General features: G+C 47.0%; 1 protein-coding gene across 1 annotated transcript in view; it reads right to left on the reverse strand.

Moving 5' to 3' along the window:
* The window catches only part of LMF1 (lipase maturation factor 1), a 211,821-nt gene that overhangs the window by 171,828 nt on the left and 17,932 nt on the right, over positions 1–22,061 (reverse strand). Inside the window, exon 3 of the mRNA XM_075718498.1 lies at positions 14,057–14,067. Within this exon, the coding sequence (XP_075574613.1) occupies positions 14,057–14,067 (11 nt within the window). The remainder of the gene's footprint in view (positions 1–14,056; positions 14,068–22,061) is intronic.

Genomic DNA, 22,061 nt, shown 5'->3' on the forward strand with positions numbered 1-22,061 from the left:
CCGGAATTTGGCCCTGGTGTTTACCAAACTGCATTAAAAACAAAAACCCAAACCCCGGCAGCATTTGCCCCCGTGACAACTGGCGATAACAAATGGCTGTCCCGCGGCCACGGCCCGTCACTCCCGTCGCCGGCAGCCTTCCTCCTGCAGCTGCGAGGCCGAGCAGAGACATCACGCGGGGGAACGGAGCTCACACGTCACAGGCGCGCTCCAGCTCTCTATTCAAAAACAACAGCATTACCTCAGCAATCCCAAACAAGGGACAAGGACGATTTCCCCATCGATTCCTACCCCTCGCCCTTCACCTTTCCGCACTGCTCCTTTCCCCCGGAGGAGCCTTCCTGACGTCTCCCCCCTACCCTGCACCCAGATGGCTCATTGCTTATTTATTGCATAGCTTGTTTATTCCCTCCCTCACTCTTTTTTTTGGGGGGGGGGGGGGGGGGGGGGGGGGGGGATCATCTTTGCTGTCTCCTTTCACCCCTCCCACACAAAAGTACCACCCTGTTTTTGGGGAATTGCAGGGTGACTTTTCCCCTCGGTACCGCCGCTCGGCTCCCGGGCAGATCCCCGCTGCGTGCACGTGCGGTCATCCTGCGCTAGCCCCAACCCCACCTCTGCGGAGGAAAAGCAGCCCGGATCTGCAGCAGGCAGGCGGCTGGGTGGTGACAGCAGGCCAGGCTGGAGCTGCAGGACCTATTCCTGACTTTGCCGTCTCCCACCCATCCCTGGAAGCCGTCCCTGCATGGGCTTCGGCAGGCAGGTCGGAGCCCAGCCTGCCCACGCAGCGAGCCGGCCAGCCCCGAGCCGGCTCCGGGGAGGTTGAGCAATCCTTGTCGAGAGGCTCAGTCTGCAGGGCGAAAACCACAGCCTGCCGCTCGGGACTCCTCCTCCGTCCTACTCACAGGAGCGAAGGGCCCCGTCCCGCAGGTTTTCCAGCCGAGCTCGAGGTTAGTTGCTGAACTGGACGTGACCCAGCGTGGCTCAGACAAATGTGAAAGAAAAGAGAAAATTACCCCGTATCTCCTCCCTGATAAACGTTCATAATAAATGGTAGATCAAGAAGTAGCCTCCTAAACCTCCACACTTCAGCTACCTGCTCCACTAAAACCTGGAGCTGTTTAGTCCGGTTTTAATGGTGGTTTAATCACCTAATAGCCTGAAAAGCATAGGCTAGAAATCAAAATCCCACTACTAAAACCCTGTTATTTTAGGCACTGTGCCTTAACCGAGCAGCAACCTCTCGCTCTGATGTAGCAGCTTTACATAAAGGTCTGGAAGCACCTTGGGAACAGCCTTATCTCCGACAAGGAAACGGGACGTGCAAGACGCGGTCGACGCGCACCAGGCAAGCGGGACCACGGCCCCGGGCTCACCTCCATCCCCACGGATAACACAGCCAGCCCCCTCCCCGGGACAGGTACGTACCCTTGGGGACAGACCACCTCCTTCGGGTATTAAGCCTTCTGCTGAGCAAGGAGAGGAGCCGCTTTTGTTCTTTCCGAGACACTAAAGCACGGCATCACGCGCCTTCCTCTTCCCCTCCTGGCCGGCATACCTGCGGCTCGCGGGCCAGCACCCTCGCCGGCTTTGCTACCTGCAGTTTTCCAGCCATTCAAGGGTTTTCCTAGAGGGATTGTGACTCGGACAGATAATTTTGGCACACGTGCAGGCACCCCCCACACCATACAAAAGAATATGAAAATACAAGAGAGTTGCAATAAAAGCACCAACTGTTCTGAATCGAGGCACGAGAGCCAAGACAGAGCAGAGATTTCAGCGCTGGAAATTGCAGGGTGGAATTTACTTTGAAATCCTGACACTTATCTCTTTTGACTAACATAAAATATGTACCTTGGCTCACTCTCATTTCCTATATATGACTGGGAAGAGGATGGCTTAACACTGCGGTTTCACCCGGTTTAGAAACGGAAAAGAAACCCATGAGAAAATGATTTTGCTAGACTAAAAATAAATAAATGAATCAAATTTTTTAAGAGTTTAAGGGAACATGGTGGATGAAACAAGGAGGCGGTCAGAAGCATTTGGCTAGGTGGCATTTTCCTTAAACCAAAACTGATAACATAAAACTGTAACACTTAAGCGCTAGCATGGTATTTAAGAAAATAAGAGCGTCCCGCTCAGCAGCGTGCTGAAGCACACGGGGCTCAGTAGGAAGCAGATGCATCAGCTTCGACTTCTGTGCAAAGATGCCACAAATCATATGAAAACACACAAGATATTTCAACTCCCAGTTGCCGCAGTAAATTCCTTACAGTCAAACAAGACGCTTTGGGGATAATAAGAAAACTGGCAGCTCGACGGCCCAAGCTCCCTGAGGCGGCATCTTTGAGCCACCACTCAACACAATTCAACAGCGCAGCGCACGCTTTTCCCTGCACGCCCTCTCTTTTCGCTTCAACTTTTGCACATTTGCTCTTGGAATGATTTTACCCGAAATCTGAAGTTCAGACGATGCTCAAGAATGCAGTCAAACCCCATTAAGTTTACAAAGATACAGGTTTTAAATGATGCTAAGTCATTAAACATTTTCTTCACACCAATCAGTCAGTTTGCTCACATTTAAATCCAGGGAGAGGCAAGGAAATGCAGTATTTCTGGTTGCTACTAAGCCTACAGATTTGAGCTTAATTCGGCTTTGAGGTGCTGCACAGTTCCATCTTTTTGCATGCACAAACACACTAATGCAAGCACACTTTTTGCTATAGTAAGTGCAACTCCTTTCTAAATGTCTCCATAGTAAGCCTCTCTGAACGACGACGCACTTTTTTCTAATTTAAAGATGGCAAGACAAAAAGAGTTGCAACAATTTCAAAAATGTTGACTGTATCTTCCTGATCCAGAAATCTGTTCAAACCAATGCATTCCCAGGAATAATCTCCATTTCAAGGAAACTACATTTCTGGACAAAGGAACCTTAAGAAGAAATCCACAGACAGCTCCATTCATGTGGTCACTCACTTCTGCATCAATTTCTGCAAAGACAGTGAAGAGTGACAGCTTGTTCCCTGCTCCAGGGAGATCAAGGAGTCCAGCACTTAAAGGAAGATCAAACTTGACCTCTGGCTCTCACCCCATGACCCAACGCCAGGACTTCTACCAGTCTTTATACGTAGAGCGAACACAGAAAACGCAATAAACTTCAAAATACAGACTTGTGAAGAAACACACAGGCTTCAAAAAGGGACTCCGCCAGCGTAAATACATTAACCTCTTTAGCCCTCAGTAGCATCGAACAGTCAAATAAATACCCTTAAAAAGACAACTTAAAAGAAGGAAAAAAAACCCCACCAACCCCACACACCACTCCTCCTCCTCCCAGCAAGAAAAAGGAGACAAAAAGAAGAGATGAGAGCATGCTAGGGTACGTGTCCTGAAACCGGCCCCTTCTTTTATTGGCCCAGTCGTTAATGCATGGCCAAAAAAAGTTAGTACCAGATACAACTGGGCAGGAATGCTCAAGTGCTCTTCATCCTTCCAAACCGCCATTTCCATTGCAATGCTGTGACTGCTCCCTCCACATCTGCATTTGAGCAGCTGGGATTTTGCACAGAGACATTCCGGGTATGGTACAGTTCTGCTGATGATTCTCCAGACAAATCGCTTTTTAAATCCTATGACTTATTAAAAAAAGACAAAAGATCTAGACCGTTTAACCTGACCCAAACTGCAGTGCATTTCTGTTCATCAGACATTCCTGATGGAAAGCGTCCAAAATCTATGGCCTTCCACACTCCAGATCAAGTCCAGAATACAGGAAGGATGAAGAGTATCCCAACAGAGCTGGGTTCCTTAAAAAGGGTGCATACTCTCACCAACCTTCCTCAGCGGTCCACACTCAACTTCCTTTTGCTGCCCAGAGATGCCAAGTCCCGAGACCTCAACCCTTTAATTTGTAATTCTACCATATACCTCAGGAACATCCAACAAGACCCACCGTCCCCAAGAAGAACGGTGCTCCGAAACTTTACATTCAGAGCTGTAATCATCCTCTATAAATTACTGCCATAAAACTTTTGTGATGTCTATCAGGACAGAAAAAAGGCATTTGAATGGTTAACCAGACAGATAAATCAGATGCACATTAGAAACGACAGTGCAGTTAATGAAAAATAAAAATGGCAGCAGTTCCTTGGATGTCCTTCTTTTTATTAGTAGTAGTATTATTATTCAGGGGTTATTCTGCTCATCAAGGTTTATTTAACTTCAGAAGAACAAAAAAAAAACAAACTTGTTCTCCCATGCCAGACTTGAACTTTTGATCAAAGCATGCCTTGGAGACAACTCTGCCCACCTCTCATCCACCTTCCATCAAAAGCCTGGAGATACCACAACGAATTTAAATAGCGCCTTGCTGAGCAGCGTCAGCCTGTTGAAGCCAGCACCGTCATGGAGCTAATCCTTCATTTTCACCGCATTCTCCCCAACTTGTCTTTCTCACTAAAAAAATCAGAAAAAAAACTTCACTTTCCATCGCCCACTTTCAAGTGAGAGCTTTTATGTTGGCCTTCTGGCTTGCAAGACACGTTCACTAGACCTGACTGCTTTCTAAAAGGTAAAACTAAGTAGATGGACTATGCCTGGGCTGTGCTGACTCTTGGCATTTAGGACGACTGGCAAATATTGCAGGGACAACAAGGGTGCCATTATTCCTGCTCGGCAGCTCGCAGCAGCACGCTCAAGATCCTTCACACACTGTAACACGTAGGTGAGTACTCCGGCCAGAAAGAGCATGCTATTCAGAAGCAGAAAACCCAGCAGTAACCCATAAATGAGGTGAAGACATCAAATAAAGCCGATGTCCCCTGCAATTGCCTAAACCCTTAACAAAATCCTATTTCAAACAGTTGCCTGAGTTTCATTTTTAAAAATAGAGCAAAAGGAAAAAATAATCGCATAGTACAGTACTTACAGGAACAATTTTGTGGCTATTGTACGAGGCTAGCCTTGCTGAAAGGCTTTGCTCCAGTTTTGCAGAGGGAAAAGTCACGCTTTTGTGCAGTTAAATTGGGACAACCGAAGAGGGAGCAGCAACAACTCCCAACAGTCAGTACAACTGCTGCAACCTCTGGCTAACCCACAACATGAGCAAGGTCAGAGCTGTCATACCTGCCTGGTTACCTTTCGGAAACCCGTCTGTGCTGTAGGACATGGATGGCAGCTCTGCAGATGGCACTCTCGCCCGCTCCGCACCTCCCCGTCCCTCCTCGCTGCCGAACCGGTCCCGAATCCGAGCACGGCTGGGCAGGTGGAGCTCCGCTTTTCTGAACGATGCACAATACTGAGGATCTTATCGCTGGGGTCATTAAAATTCTCATGGGCTTTTCTAAAGGAGTGGGGAAATTAATCACCCTCTCCCAGCCACACTCCAACTGGGTAATTACATTTGACCTCCTCAACCCCCCCCAAACAAGCGGGCATTGTGTCCAGGTTACCCCACCTCGCACCACGCACCGTCCCTGTGCGTGATTAGACGGTGCTAAACCTCAGCCCGAAGCGGTGGCAGCCTTTTGGCGGTGGGCAGCGTTTCCCTTACCTATAGCGATTTTGGAACAAGCTTTTTTCTTTGGCAAAAGAAATGCCTTCTTTTTTTTACACAAACAAGTAGCAATCAGTCCAAGCTGGGATGTCTGGACATAAGTCAAACACTCCTCAAGAATTTGAGCACCATCAGAGCCAGTGCCTTTGTTCAGATACACCTCTCTATGAAAAGGCTACTATAAAGATTTTTTTTTTTTAAAATAAGTGAGCTAGGCACTTTTATTAACCCTAGTCTTGTTTTTGCTTTTGCACAGGAAGCCACAACTGGAAACACTGCAGAAAGTCACAAGTTTAACGGAAAGGCTTAACACAAATCCAACGTAAGCTCAGGCTAGCAGGTAACAGAGACACTAATACAAGATAAGGAGAACAAGCGCCGGCTTTATAATGCACAGAAGTGAACCCCGTGCCAGTACCAAACTGTTGGGGTATGTCTGTGAATAGGTGCACTCTTACATACTTACAGCAATTCAAGTTAATCAAACTGCATTTCTTTCTTCCAGTACAAAGATGCCCAGATTTATTTTAAATACCCACATATACAAATTTTCTCTTGTTAGAATCTTGTTAAAAGGATAAAAATCTAAGCAGACATTAATACTGTTGCAGTAAGCACATTAAATTCTTTCCTTATAAAGGAGGAAAAGCACCCGAAATGGGAGAATGCATTTCAGGAGAAAACGCGGAGGTGATGAAGCTTTGAATACAATACCCTTGCTATTTGCACACAGATTTGCAAAAACAGACTCCATGATTATAATTGCAAATTACTACACCTGCTCCAGCCAAACTGGGCATCGCAGCGCGAGCTGCGCGCTAGCATCCGAGCGCTCGCCAGAGACGCGGCGCTCGCGTGCGAGCCCAGCGCCGCCCGAACAACGGGGCTGCCTGTCGCCGCTGCTGGCGGAGACAGAGGCTTCCGCGTCCTTGGGCAGGCTGTGCCCGGTTTTGAAGCGCATGCTGAACAAAATACCCTGTAATCCACTGCATCCCAAGACCCGTACATGACATCTGTGCTACCAGACCTTCAAGACCTCTTTTTTTTTTTTTTCCTTTTTTTTTTTTGCTGTTATATCTTCATTTCCTGCAGTTTTCTCCCCACCACGCAGGTTTCAGGCAGAGTGGACGCATCGCTAATGAAAACACACACGCACGCTCATTTTGCATTTCCACTGTACCTTTAACGCTGAGGTTTCAAAGCGGTTCCGCAACCTCGCAGAGCACAGTCGGCACTCACGTCACGTGCGGGCACCCTGCCACGCTGCTGTAGCTCCACGACTGCCGACTGTAATGACTTTATAAAGGCTTTTGGCTTTTATGCCATTATACGCCAGCTGCAGGAGGGCCAGCGACAACAAATCCGTAATATGGGGAGAACATCCTTGACCTAGTCCAAAGCCAAGGCACTGACTGTCCCATCGACACCTTTTGTGACTTATTTGAACTGAAACAGTAAACCTACCCGTAACTGATGCCACGCGCCGTGCAGCACCGCGTTTCTGCTCCACCAAGAGCAAAAAGCTTAGTTTAAGCACCGCAGACTGAAATAGGAGGTAAGTCCCTTGACCGCACCAGCAACATATGCTTGCCTTCTAATTGTGGTCAATGTTTTTTCCAAACTACGGAAGACAAGGATCCAACTTCTCTGCTTTAAAACTAATATTGAAGGAAATTTCATTTAACTTAACTTTGGCAATGCATTAAGGCAAGAGCCTTAATTAAGGAGAGCTCCGCTTTTGCCAGCCACCCAGCGCAACTCGCCTTTTTCTGAGGAAAATCTCTGCCTGCAAAAAGCATTTTTGTTTGTTTCCTTTTTATTAAGGCTAGGACAAAAGTCAGTCACAAGAGCTGTGGAGAAACAATTTGCTCAGGGAAAGGGTTTCCCAGTTTCTGCAAGACCAGCGTTCCCATTCCACCCACTTACATTCCTGTATTAAGAGAAAATAAAATCACATCCGCAGGCCGGTCATCGGTTACACAGGTCGACATCCAGGCAACATGGCAAACAGCTGAAAGAAAGTTACTTGCACGGAAAGATCTTGTTTGAAGAAGTTATGCACTCATTCCAGCACCAGCATTTACATCGGTCCTTGTTAAGAAGTATTTTATCCCTTAAAATCATCTGCATAATTGCCGCAATCAAAGGCACTACTTTACAGTAATAACTTTAATGGCAGATTTTTCCTTAAACATTCTTTTTAAAAGGTACCTCCCAAGGCTGGTGCACCCATATGCCAGTAAAAATAAAGACAGGAGGTGACACTCAGGAAACACACGGTGCAGAGAACGCCCAGTTGCTTTTTGTTTTGCACTTTGTTTATGGAAAATCACTTTATGATGCTCAAAACGCATCCCAGAACCTAAATCTTTGTCACTTAAACAGCAGGCTAGTTGGTACCTCGGCAACTCCCTGGGTTTTTTTCCTATTAATTTTGATATTTACTATCTGTAATCTTATTATGGGGGAATCTGGCTTCTTTGCAGGCTAAACCAAGGTCACGTAAGCGAGAGTCTATGTCTCGCTCTTCAACTCCCTTCCCTGATTATAGGTTAGCAACAAAAAACATGAAGCCTGACAAGTGCATTCAGTACAGACATCAGTGACTCCCTGGGTGATCTATCAGTACTTTGGGGATGTACCATTAACACATGGACAGTCATTTCAGCAGCCAGACAACAAGGAAAACCACCAGCAAAACATTAAATACAGCTTACAAGTTTTGTATTATTTCATCCCTTCAGTTCAGTAGTTGCAGACATCTACAAACAGGCAAACTACTGTGCCAAAAAAATATATATATTAAAAAAAACCCAAAAACCTGGAAGCCCCTTCTCCAAAGGCCTTGTGGTTTCAGGAGGAGACATCGCAGGAAGCCTGGACAAGCAGCCAGGCGCATGGATGGGGAGGGAACACGTACAAAGTTGATCGCTGCTCAGCACTTTTGGGGCATGGGACTTGCTACGGCAATTTTCTTAACAAGTAGGGGCTCTGGCCTGCTTTTCTCAGCTGCTCGGAGGCATGAGCGCAAGAACACAAAGATAATGGCTATAGGGCTTCTGTAGCATTGTAAAGTTTGTTTTTAAGATGGGCAAGAACCGCTGGCCCAGTTTTGAATATAAAACACAGACTTAGAGTAAACAAGCCAAGATCCAACGGGAAGTTCGCAGCAGAAGCCAGCCGGGATTTCCACCCTCCAGCGCCTTTGTGCTATCCCGAGGTTTGCGTCCTCCAAATAACACAGCTTCATTGCAAACCCCGGGGTGCTCCGCCAACGCAGCTGCATCACCGAGCTGACGCCGGGATGCTCCTCGCGGGAAGCTCAGCCAGGGCGCCGGGAGCATCGTGGCTTTGTCCAAGCAGGCTCCACACCCCATCTGCAGGGCAGCTCCTTCCCCGGGCAGCCTCAGCAGAGGACTTTGGGGGAACGCTTCCACTTAATTGAGGTTCTCAAACGAGCCAGGCCCGAATGAAGGCACGTTGCCCTTTAATGCAGGTCTAATTACATTAAAACAAAATGCTTTCGTGAACATGGAGAAAGGCTGGGGAGAGAATCAGACAAGCTATAAATTAAAGCAGAGGATATGAATACCATGCAAGCTGCAGTGTTAGGGTTAACGTGGGTCTGGAAACAGTTTAGTGAAAACCTGGTGTGGCTAGGGGCCAGCTCCGAGTTTAGTTGCTTTGGGCTAATCGTTTCCTTCAGGCAGGCTACTCTAGCACACTAATAGGTTTTAATAAAAACTTCCAATTGGGCCAGTAAACCCCTCATTAAGCTGTTTTTAAAGCATGAATTTAAGAGCGGCGAGGGTAAAAGGTCACGAGGAGTATTTAATTCACAACGGCTGGCAAAAGGTGCTGTTGTGATTGAAAACACCAGAGTTCAAGTGTCCAGGGCCACATAAACATCCGACTCTGTCACTAGACCTGGTTAAGTGACAGCTTGAAAAATAGATTTAATAAGACAGAGAGAAAAGTTTCCCACTCTTACACGAGAAACAGGACCAGCAGATCACAATATTAGCCAGGAACAGGAACAGTCGGTAAGCAGCCCCGTCCCTCCCATCTCGGCATGGGGGGAGGATGAATAAATAGCAGCCTATGGCCATCTGGGTGTTCAGCCCCGCAGAGATTCCCAGGGGCTTGCCGGGACGCTCGCGCCGCAGCTCCGCCGTCTCCTGCTGCGAACAGAACAAAGTTCCTTGGGAATAACGCGGGCCAACCCGTCCTGCTGCCAATGTCTCCCCCACATGCTGTCTGTGCAGCGAGCTACCGGAGTAACAAGTGCCACCGGGTGCCAGCACGATACTTACGTGCTGCCGTGCCAAAAAGCAAACCTCTGCCAGCGAATGCTCCTGCACTTGGGCAACCTCGCGCCCACCACGCAGGCCCTGCCGACGGGTCTGCAGGAATCAAGGGGTTGGCTCTGGGCACCCGTCAGCCCGGACACATCCCCATCTCGGTACGCTTTTAAACTAAGCTTTGGACCTGCGCTAGTGAAGTTTGACCTTCGTCTTTTCAACTTACTCTCGTTTTCTTCCGTGACCGCAGCGCCGCTCACTAGCATAGCGCAACCAGCACGAAAACTTTGCCCCTTCCTTGGAAACACGCGCTCACAAAGGAGAAACATCTCAATCTTGTACAGCAAAAGCCAGAACCCCAGCTGTGCACTCTAACATTTCATTTTATGTCAATGCACATCTAAAATTCAAGATCCCTCAAGACCTTTTAAAAGAAAATCCTCCTCGGAACAATTTGCGTTGAAGTAAAGAGTGAGGATTTAACAAGTAATGGAGAATTACGTACACTTGGCTCTCAACTTTTTATTCTACTTCTAATCAAAACACACTTCATCTTAAATTCTGAGATGATAGATGCAATATAAAATTTGGGGGCAGGCATGGGTATGAACTAAATTATTTGCTTATTGCATGTTTACAGATACTGGAAAAAAAACTAAGAGCTTAATTCAACCTTCAGTGATTGTCTTCTCTCCGTACCAAAATTAAGAAGAAAGTTTACTATAAGAGGGGAAAAAAAGAAGCTCTTACTTCTAATTCTAGCCATACAGTTGGTCTGCAAAGAGTGCAGAAGCAAGGCTCTCTGGAACGATCCCCAAGGAAACATTTGCTTTGGCTCCAAATAGGACACTTTTGTGCATCAGGAGTCAAATAAGATCAGCTGCTTCTCAATCCTTTCTGTTTAATGATCCCATTGATAGCCCAAAGGTAAACAGACACATTTCTGTCTTTTCTGCATGTTCCTTGCTGGAAATCCAGACTGCTGCTCTGAAAGGTATCCGACAGCTATGGAGGCAACAATCAGAATCTGCCTGGACAGTTGCATCATTTTCCCACACCACACCCGGATCTTTACAGATAGACATGGCTGCCCATCACAACTCAGGTGACCTTTGCAGCCTTTCTGCAGCTCCGCTCAGCTCTCCACCATTTGTCTCAGTCGACCAGTACCTCAGGACACACAACGGGCCGTCAAACTGTCTTCTGAATACCTGGGGCTACTTACCACAATATTAAGGCAGAACAGAAGAGGACAAGAAAGCCTGTAAAAGAGCATCATCTTTTTCAAAGCCTCTGTTAGAACAGAGATATTAAATCAGGCTTCCGCTGGGGAGAAAAAAAAAAAAAAAAAAAAAAAAAAAGAGTCCTTGGGGATATCTCATACAGAAGCATCATCAGGAACTACTGCTCTAGGAGAGTGCACCCGTGCTCAGAAAGGTCAGAAACAGCAAAGCTGTCAACACCACAAATCTGTTGAAGCAGCTCTGGTCTCATTCTAAGCCAGGAGAAAAGATGTGCTTAATTTTAAAGAAGGATAAAATAACAAGTTGACCTTGCTGGTTCTTTCTAGTCCCAGCACCACAGCTGCAACCTTCAGAGAGAGGGAGACCTGCCATTTCTGGAGCTGAGCCAGGACCAAGGGCGCTGAGAGGGCCAGCTGGCTCGTGGTGGCACGCACAGGTCACCAAGGCACCTAGAAAGGGGCTCGGACAGAGAGGGCCATGGAGAAAAAGCGCCCTTGGAACAGCAAAGCTCAAGGAGGAGATTTAGGCTGAGGATGAAGTTGCCACAGAAGCTCAGCTCTCCGGGAGCAGCCTGGCTGCTGGCCCTGCAGGTGTGCTCCACCGAGGACAGGCAGCCCATCCATCCAACCATCCAACCATCCATCCATCCAACCCTGAGACTCCCGGCAGCCTCAGCTCAGCTAGGAAGAACCCAAGCAATCCAGCCTCCTCCGGCCAACGAGCAATCCCTCCAGAGTACAGTCCACGCTCAACAACCAGAGCAGCGCGCTGCCAAAAGCGGGGAGGAGAAGGGGCCGTCAAGTCGGGTGCTCCCGTCTCCTGGCAGCCAGCCTCGCACGCCTGAGCTGTGCCTGCGCACGGGGAGGGACCCGACGTAAAACCCCTGCGCGCTCACCGAAACACGCCACGCTACATCTACAGCCAAATTTATACCCGAAAAACAATAAATAAAGCCGAGAAGTTATTACGGCTCGGCTAATTTCAGAACAGCGCTAACCCCCAGGCTGGCACCCGCTCCAGGATTTGCGTTGCGGAGCACCTCTTCACCTTTCAAAGATAAATAGTCCGACGCGGCCGGTGCTTTGCACTGTGAAAGCTCTTGCACGGCTGTTTCGCAGTTCATTCCCTGAAGTGAGGAGTGTTTTTAATAACTGTTACCTGACAGGAGTAAGAGCAAAGAGCAAAACCTGTGGCAATACCAGTTGATCCCATTTGGCCTAACAGCTTGTTGTTATTTCCAGACTCTGGAGTTCTTTAAAATTCATAAGGACAGCCTGCAGTTTTAATAGAGGCTACTAAAATCCATCCTAAGATGTATCAAAAAAAAGCACACTTCCCGGAGGGGAATAGGAAACAGTCAGCATTTACAAAGATCTCTCCAGGAATAATTTTTTTTTTTTTTTTTAAAGATCTTGCTTTGAAGTAGATGCTACCAAAGAATAAGGCTTCCAGAGCTCAGCAATATTTAATGTACTTCTACAGCAATGGATGACAATGTTGTTGTTTCAGCTATATTATAACAAAAATATTGTGGTTTTCCTGTATTCTAACAAAAGTAGCTCAAGATTTACATCTCATTCATCTTATTCAGAAGTAGCCCTTAAGCCAAAAACAAGGAAGGGAGAGACCCTACTGCGTACAAAGGACTTCAGTAATCCTCATGGGGTGGCTATCCAGTTGGGACATAAAGAAAGGCCAAAGAAAGACCACTTGCGAAAAGCAGGTTTTTCTACAACCATCGGTGAGAGTGGAAAACACATACAGAAGATGAGGAACTTGGAGTTAAAACCAAGATGGGTGTCCTCACTAACCCAACAAAGGTCTGGATTCATATTATGAAGTCCACCTGGTTAAAGTAGCCACAGCCAATGTGAAAGTATTATCTAAACCACACACAGGAGTGGAAACAATTCTCCATACTCCTCTGCTTCTCCACTTGGTGAAGCACCATCTCGGTGATCCCACACACACTACAACCGTTGGTTCACTTACACGTGATTAAAACGACCAACTGGTAAACAAGGAGACAGATGCAATTCCCTGAAGGAGAAGGGGGAGGCATGCTCGGTCATTACTTTTGCAAGCCTCCATAATACCCAAACACAACTGGACTTTAACCGTTCTTGCGCCTTATATTAGAATAACTAAATTTCTGTTTGTGACTGGCTAGTGACAACTTGGGCATACGACTCCCCTTTTCATCCACACAGTGATGAAGCACCCTTCTCCACCCACCCATCCAACAGCATGAGCACCAGGCTGAAAGGATGAGAAGACACGGCCAAATAGGCTGTTTTAAGACATTATGCCATGGCAGTACTTCCCAGAAAATCAGAAGTACGCTAGCAGTTTTCCTTAATATTTCCACAGAGAGAAACAGGGTTTCTACCGGGATTTCTGACTTTCTGTTTAGACTCCAGCTGTGGGTTGGAGTACTTAATGCTGAAAAACAACCCAACCTATGCAAAGCACAAATCAACCTTCCAGATCTCCAAGGGAGTAATACCAGCACCTCGCACCAGTGGAGAGGCAGATGATATAAGAGGTTCTTGATGTTCATACACATCACCAGTGGAAAAGGAATTGGAATTTAGGACGAACATGTTCCCTCCTAGGGGATGTCCTCCAGACCTCGCTTCGCTTGGTTGCCTCAGGCTTGTTTAACTGTCCATCTTTAATGTCACCCTCCAAATGCTGCTGTTGGTACTTACACAACCCTTCCACCAAGTCTCCTTCCATCTCAATTTACAGAATTTACATCAGTTTTCCTTTCCTTAAGGGCATACAGGCAGAAAGAAATTCAGTGAAAGGCAGAGAATAGAGACAATTGTAATCTAAATGTTTGACAGAGAGAGACAGAGAAAGTAAGCTAGAGTAATGTAAAAGCTACATACCCACAAATGCACCAATAGATAATAACTGCAGCTTTTTTCTCATTTTTAGTCACTTACCAAAGGAATACCTGCAAAACAAAATGAAGAAAAAGCAAAAAAATTAAAATCTTGGTCGATCAGTTGTAGGAACCTATGCCTCATATTAGTTTTATTTCAAACTTCACACATTTTGAGTTTCAAAACACGTCTGTCAAAGAATACAGAAACATGCCTGAACCATGTAACATGCAACTCGTAGGCACTAAATGGTAAAGCGCTGCTACGTGGAAATGCAAGAGCAGCAAATTCCCTCATTCCTGGGCAAATTAAGCTGTTATTTAGCACTCCAAGCTATTGGCCACCCTTCTTTCAATAAAGATGCGAAAGCAGCATACCCAGAGGAGACAGCACGGTCCCAAATCACAGCAGATACAGGGCTTCCCAAAGGGCTGCTCCTCACCTTCCCCTGCCTTGAGAAACTCCTCCGAGCGAGCAGTCTAGCTGATAGCACAGCTTTACCAGGTTCCCCTGCAACATTATTCATATATGGCTTCAAAGCACGCTAAGCACTTCCCAGGCAGAAGGTGACCACTGAAGCAGTCGAAGCCCAAAGCTTAATGCATACGTTTGTGCTGATGAAGCCCACACTGCTGAAAAGCAAGAAGTTTCTTCTCACTGTCGAACTATTCACTGGGTTTTTTTCCCCCCCCTTTTGAAAACAGAGAAGCCTAGCACCATGCCATCTGCCAGCTGAGTGCTGTGTACTGCATCCTCACCAATCCTCGGCGTCTCAGGCCGACTGTATCATTTTCATGTGAATTTTCACCACACTCCGGTGCATCATTTAACTTGCTTTTTTAACTCATCTTCTCACCGAAATTACAGTTAGCCTTAGCTACAACATAGTGATTTTCTGTAAGATTACCAGTTCTGACTAAAAGTAAAACCCAAAGGTTAACAAGTTTTAAGATGCTGTTCTTCAACAGACAGCTTGTGTTTACTCCCATTATGGTTTGAATCCCACATCAGGGCTTTATTATTGTTATCTGCAGCATATTGCATTATGCTAACCCAAAAAAAGGAAAAAGCCCAAACCAAAAAAAATACCCCTTTTAAAAATGTTCAGAAAGATTTGCTCTTACTACAAATGTCCCACTCAGGTGTGCAGATTTTATACACATGTAGTTCGAATAGTTTTAAAATCCATCAATCTAAATATTTTACTACACATTTAATAACAATTTCATACAGGGCTACTGACGTATAGAGAGCAATAACTTTAAAATGCACAATAAGTTTTAACTTTCTTAATAAAAGCGGCTCTTTATAAAGATATCTGTCATTAAGGACAACCTAACTTCGCTATTCTCCACCACAGTTGTGGTGCAGTTAAACATAAACTTGTACGAATTATTATTTCTTGGCAGAAGTTAAGAACCCCCTGAGGCTCATTTAAAACACACACACACAGAGACACACACAAAATGAGGAATTAATAAAATATTGTATTCTTCTGAACCACATTAAGTTTTCTGACGTGTGTCTGTTGCTGATTACATCAATCTAGGCTCCATAACTTGTCATGTGATGACAGGCAAACACTTGTGAATTTATTTCTCTGAAGAAGCCTGCGATACAAATGCCAAGGAAACCAAACCAAATGGCCCACTCCAATACATAAAAGCAGCAGGGCTTCTTGCAGGGATTTTTTTTTTTTTTTTTTTAAATAGGTACAAACAGGCAGGTACCCAATTCCCGCGGACTTCAGGTTGTAGTTTGGAACCTAATTACCATTTTTCCTTTTCAAGGTCCTCTTCCTTGCTTATATGGAGTAAACAGAAGTGTTTATTAAAAAAATGGATTTTTTTTTTTTTTCCTACCGCCTGCCTTGGAATTTGAAACATTACTGACAGATAATGACAAGTAAAAACATGGATTTGATTTTGCGGGTTTGGGGTTTTTTGGCAAATTTCAACCAAGTAACTTTTGATCTGCACATTGTCAAAACCAGAAATTTTGCAAATTCAAAGTATATTCCATTCAGATTTTCTAAATCAAATTAAAACGTGATGTCATTTCTGCTTTCTGGTTGGAGAAACAACGTAATTAGCCATGACCTGTCATTAGAGGCAAACTTCATGTCACACTTACAAAGACTGTAAGCATCAGCTGGGAATCATAAACATCATCAAATATTTGGGTTAAATTGTTTTCACCACATTGTCATGTTGATTAATTCTAGCTCAAGTATATTCCCGGAAAGCAAAAACTGATAGCAAAACATAGTTTAAACTACATTAAACTACATCACTCCTGATGAAAATACTTTCCGCCGTCAGTGCCCGTGGTGGAGGCAGCACGGAGCCGAGCTGGGTTTGAAGACACGGCTCTGCAAGAGCTTCCCACGTCTCCAAACCACGCACGGGCACCGCCGTGCCAACGAACAGGGAGCTCCCAAACCGACCCAGCACAAAACATCGCCTTTTCTCTATAACATCTTGGTTTTTCCTGTGTGCAAAGCATGCGGGATGATGGTTTCTATTTGCTCAAGGAGGAGGAAAAGCAGATCGGCCAGACTTGCCCAACAAATTTACATTCCTCCTCCGCTCACCTACCCCATAGCTATGCAGATTATTTAATGCAAGAGTTGTCTGGGACAGGGACTCCTCTTGTAAGTCTGTAAAACATGACAACATTCTAAATAGAGTCTATTAAGAAATAGTATTAGAACATAGGCAGGAACTCTTATCTTTACATCTACTGATGCTTACTAGGAAAATACATCCATATAATCCAAAAAAAAGAAAAAAAAAAAACCAGTCCTACCCACCACTCACATCCCAGCAGTGCCCAACACCACAAGATCCTTCCAACTAAGCTGACTTCCACACGCAGGATAATTCCCTGCTGCATCCCTAATCTGCAGCTGGTGTTAACAGCTTCTCTCACTGTTCTCCATGGAGAACATCCTCCACAGAAAGTGAACCCAGATGTCAACTTTCGTCTCCATTATGAATCTCTCTTATTCTCTGGGCTGTGTAACTTGGGATGGGAGAAAAGGTATTCGGGCAGTACAGAAACATTTTCCTATTCTCCATCAGGATACGGCTCCAAAATCTGCTGTAACAAGGTTCCCACCGCAGCACCTCTCCACAACGGAAACCAGGCAGGCGCTACACGGTGAGGTATCCCTTCCCTGCCAAGGATGGAAACGGGACACATCAACTACCCCGGTCCCCCCTCCGGTGCCCAGCCAGGGAGAGGAGGATGCAGGGGACCATCTCCCCAGCAGCCTCAGACTGCAGCGGGCAATCAAATGGACACACGACTGGCAGAGCAAAGAGCTGCCTTCCAAAATTCCAGTAACAGGGAAAGCTGGATGAGCTGCCTGCCACAAATCCAGGCATTGCGCTAGGGGAGATAAAAAGGGCTAAGCCATGGAAGTATAGAAAAATGTGGAAAATCCACCTGCACCACGACAGGCCTGACTGTGTGAGAATCACCTCTGACAGATGCCTGTCTAAGCAGCGGTGCAGACTCCTCCTCCTTCTCCAGGTATTCAGCCCAGTGTCCCTCCACATGTGCATTCAGAAGGCTTTTCCTTACGTCTAACCTATATCTTCCTTTCCACCATGTAAAGCAACACCTTCTTGTCCTATCCACGTGGAGACAGCAACACAGAGAACACCTCTCTGCTGCTTTCATGCACTTGAAGATCTTTGCCTCCTTTCCCAGTTTTCCCTTCTCTCAACTAATCAAAGTCAGCTCCTTCAGCTTTTCACCACAACAGGCCACTTTCCTCCCCGCCGCTGAGGCTTGTGCCTCTTCTCTGCCCGGCGTGGGGCCGTAGCCACTTCCAGCGCAATGTGACAACCAGACACGAGATGCTGGCTGACACCTCCCCAGCTCCGAGAAGCGGAAAACCTCATCCACTGCTGTCTTGCACATGACGCTCCTAAAAGTTACTGCTTTACGTGCCTGAAAGCTTGTTTGGTGAACCACAATATACCAACCAAATTAAAGCTGTAAACACTTCGGGACAAAAAAAACCCCATCTTTCCAATGTATGTATATGTACAGTACCTGGCACCTGGGGATCCACTTCCTCAGCACGCTGCCTCGAAACAAAGCAGCCAGTTGGCAAACACCACTTGCAAGAGACCGAGAGTCCATCAAAATGAGATGACAGAATTAGTCTAGTGCACCATTAAATTCAGAACATCATTAACTTAAAAGTGCGGGGGTAAGAAACATTTTTGACAGCTGGTTTCAGTTGCTGCCAAGCCTTTAGTATTGCACAGCGGTTGCGGGGGGGAGGAAATAAGCTAGAATGGTAGTAAATGAAACCACTCGTCTGGTTTCTGGATTCACTTTATTGTGGTCACAGATCTCTAAAAACTGGGATTCTGCGCTCTGTAATTACAACATCCACATTTAAATGGAAGGAACGGGGATAACATTAAAAAAAAGAAGGCTCGAGGATGAGGTTTACTCCTCGGTTTGCACATGGCGCTGGGAAAGGTGCCTGAGCAGAGCCGGAGCCAGGCAGCAGATGCGGAACGGGCCGGCCGCCCTCCTGGAGCCACGCCGGGGGCTCACACCCGCGCCCGCCCTGCGCAGCCGCGACGCGGCCGGGCGCTGCCGCACGGCTCTCCCCGCGGCCAAGTGAGCGGCGGCTGCCAGGCGGCAAGCCATGGAAGCACCGCTTCATCTTCCCCTTGCGAGGCAGGGAACCAGGCTTGGTTAAGAGACCAAATGTGAGTTACCCAGCTAAGCCCCGGCACTTGCCAACCGTTGTGTCCGTGCTCATTTCCAAAGCTAAAAGTTATTACGAGCCCTTGCTTACGCGACTGCAGAATTTGCCAAACTCAAGTGAAGCTTGCTTTGGTTAAATCCTTCCAGTGGCAAAACCAGATGCTGAAATGGCAGCCTCGAGAACCGCTCTCTGAGCTGCTCCCCAAGCCAGACGGCAAGTCCGAGGCAGGAAAGGTGAGAACGGGAGCCAGCAGCAGGAAGGCGACCACAGCAGCACCGCAGCTCCTCTGCTCCGCTTCGCCCCACCGGAGCCCGGCAGGAGCCGCGCCAGGCTGCCCTACCTGCCGAAATCGCTGCATTTCCTTGGGTAGAAATAAACTTGAAAAGCACGTGCACGGCAAGTGGAAACAGAGACTGATGGAAAATAAAGGGCTCAGCATCAGCTTGAACACGTTCAAGCCGCAGAACAAGAGGTCAGTCCTGCCACGGTGTTTCGGTGCACGTGCGCGCACGGGGATGCAGCGCAACACAGTGCTGCAATCCTGCTTTTTCAGGACCAGCAGCAGAAAGGTTTTGTATTTCTGCTGCCAGCGCGCTGGCAGGTAAAATCCCAGGAAAACCGCACTTCAGTAATTCCACTCCTTGATTAAAAACCAAAAAAAGAATCATTTAATTGCATTAACTAATCCCTCTCCCAAGGTCGGCGCCCCACTGCCAACCATTCTGCAGACTGAGTGCGATTCCCCGTTAAACGAAGAAGTCTGCAGCAAGGCCACGAGTTTCAGTGAAAGCGTGGTCCTTTCCTCTACACTCTGTTCCTAAAGACATGAGTTATTCTAACGCAAGTTTCCACCTACTTTCTACCCTGGACCCTGCCCCCAAGAGAGCTTGCTTGTTTTTGCAGTTGCCTGCCTCCCCTTCTCCAGGACAGAGCTGCTGTTTACCCAGACAGACCTGGAACATTTCTCCAGTAACACGGCTCAGCCCTGCAAATAATTCTGGTTGTGGAGTAACCCCAGCCCAGCGATGAGCCGGCACCGCTGGTAGCGAACGCTGTTCTCAAGAATAAATTTCTGGATTAAGACCCTTAGGGAAGTTAGTAAACACAGATCCCACCACGGCTTGGACCCTTCCCTAACCCTTGATTGCTTCTCGGCTGTACCAATCACTGTATTAACATTCTTTCCAACCACAGCTGTTTGAGAAGTTAGATGAGTTAAACAACATGAACGTGTGCTGGACCAGACTGGGTGCATGAAGCTATTTGGCAAGTTACAGTTTAAAAAAGGAAAAAAAAAAAAAAAATTTCATGAAAAAAACCATTATTCATTCTTTTCCTAAATCTTTCAGCTGTGGAATTAAAACCCAAGTCTACATACTGGATACAGCTGGCAATTAGATGTGCCAGATAATAAGCAATTAAAAAATATTTGTCTCGGTCTCTGGCAAAGCCCATCAGACACTGCACAGCCACGCCACTAACCACATAATCTTCTGATAATTTCTTTGCTCTCATTTTCTCATCGGCCGTGATTTGCAGAAGCGTTGGAACCTAGAGACAGTTTGCGCAAAGGAAACAGTGGGGTGTTATTAGCTGTCCTTAGAGTATACGCAGCTCCCTCTGCGACGGCGTTACCCCACATCCCACACCAATTGCTGCTGATGCTTTAACGTGGTCTTCTCACGAAATCAAGTCAGGGGCAGGGAAGCAGGAAGGGGGTGAAAGAATATTGCTACGTGCCTTTTGCTGACATTTGCTGTGCTATCAAAGCATTACGCTCCGCGACGTTAAGTCATTTTGTCAGGCTTTCTGCAAAGCGAAGCAGCAGACACACACCGCTGCTTTTCCACGCTTTCCTAATACTAGCTACAGGTAACAGTCCTGACATTTAGACAAGAGCAGTTCCTGGGATTAACATGATAAAAGGTTACGAACCAGGACTCGGAGGGCAGTTCCGCAGTGCATGTTTCACAGACGGACCACGCGTTGGGGCAGAAGGAGCTGGCAATGGGATGCTCGTGGGAGCAGCACCCGAACACCCGGGGCGCGCTGCAGTACGGACATAACGCTACAGCCCCTGCACACACCTCAAGGGCACCCTCGGCACATCGCTGTTTTCTACTGTAGACAAGGACACGATCTCTCCTATGTACGGTGAATTCATTTTCATCGATCTCTGGCTATCTTATGGCAGATTTAAATAAAAAATCCTCCAAAGGTGCTATTATTAAGGGAAGCGAAGCCAGTAATTACAGTAAGTCAAAGCAACACATGCAACCAGTCAATGTAAAATATTTAAATTCCTCTTTAGCTTCCCTCTTTTTAAACGTATTTAAGTTCCTACAAGCATTCACATATTCAGATGACATTAATCTTAGAGGCGCTACTTGCTACAAAATCAACAGCCTCAGCAGTAATGCTGCAATCTCCGTGCTGCAGCTGTTAAAAAAACCCTGGCACACCATTTTATCAAAGCCGCTTCTCGTTTTTCGTATCATGTTTCAATGGCAAGTTTGACTTGCCACGGGTCAGTTCTTCTCCAGAAATATATTCATGGAAGCAGGCAAGGACCAGACGTGGTGCAGCCCGAGACCCCACCAAAGCATCCCTTGACAGGCTTTTGGCAGCTCCTCTTCTACTGACAGCTCATGCAGATCTTCTCAAATTCATGTCATAGCTGGACCTGGCTTCTTAATCAGGCTCACCTCCACCTGCCTTTTCAGTCCACCCCACTCTCACAGACTAATGCACGGTTTTTGGAGTAGATGTGGGCAGGAGCACACTCAAACCTCCTTGGACATCCTATGGTGACTGTGTTCTTTGCTCCTACTCACCCCTTTAAAAAGCCCAGCCTAAATTAATGGTGTACAACCCATTGCCACCTGAATCACAGAATCATGGAATGCTTTGGGTTGGAAGGGCCCTTTAGAGCCCACCCAGCCCAACCCCTGCAGCAAGCAGGGACAGCTTTAACCAGAGCAGGGTGCTCAGAGCCCCGTCCAACCTGGCCTGGGATGTTTCCAGGGATGGGGCCTCCACCGCCTCTCTGGGCAACCTGTGCCAGTGCTTCACCACCCGGCATTTAACTCAGCTGCCTCAGCCAAGACAAGTAACCTCCCGCTGCAGAGCACACGTTTACAGGTCTCGGGGGCTAAGGAAGGCCCGCCAGCACGGCATCACCCTCCTCCTTCCCAGCCACGCCGAATGCCAGGCGAGGAGACGGCAAGGGGCTGGCCCCTCTCAAGGGCTGCTGCTAAACCAAAAGCCAGCCTAGGGCAGGGAGGGGAAACCTTACACATGCTGGGGGAGGAAACGCCAAATGATTCA

Source organism: Pelecanus crispus, chromosome 11, assembly GCF_030463565.1.
Source record: "Pelecanus crispus isolate bPelCri1 chromosome 11, bPelCri1.pri, whole genome shotgun sequence".
Taxonomy (NCBI): domain Eukaryota; kingdom Metazoa; phylum Chordata; class Aves; order Pelecaniformes; family Pelecanidae; genus Pelecanus; species Pelecanus crispus.